The 210-nt window shown below is 46.7% G+C and overlaps 1 protein-coding gene across 1 annotated transcript in view; it reads left to right on the top strand.

The window, feature by feature from the left end:
* raph1b (Ras association (RalGDS/AF-6) and pleckstrin homology domains 1b) overlaps nucleotides 1-210 on the top strand; it is a 39,549-nt gene that overhangs the window by 33,193 nt on the left and 6,146 nt on the right. The window contains exon 9 of the mRNA XM_035678051.1: nucleotides 22-143. Coding sequence (XP_035533944.1) covers nucleotides 22-143 — 122 coding nt within the window. The remainder of the gene's footprint in view (nucleotides 1-21; nucleotides 144-210) is intronic.

Genomic DNA, 210 nt, shown 5'->3' with positions numbered 1-210 from the left:
CTCTCTCTCTCTCTCTCTCAGAGCGTATTTTTGAGGATCATGAGAACCTGGTGGAAAACCTATTAAACTGGACCCGGGACAGCCACAACAAGCTTATGTTCATCGAACGCATCGAGAAATACGCTCTTTTCAAGAACCCTCAGGTGACTGTCCGTTCCACTTCAACACACTCGTGCATTAGGGCTGAGGACAGATCATCAACTTCTCAAT

The sequence above is a fragment of the Morone saxatilis genome, unplaced genomic scaffold (assembly GCF_004916995.1).
Source record: "Morone saxatilis isolate NCDOM2014 unplaced genomic scaffold, NCSU_SB_2.0 Contig6, whole genome shotgun sequence".
Lineage (NCBI taxonomy): Eukaryota > Metazoa > Chordata > Actinopteri > Moronidae > Morone > Morone saxatilis.
The sequence above is the reverse complement of the archived record's forward strand: the minus strand, read 5'-3'. Positions and strand labels throughout refer to the sequence as shown.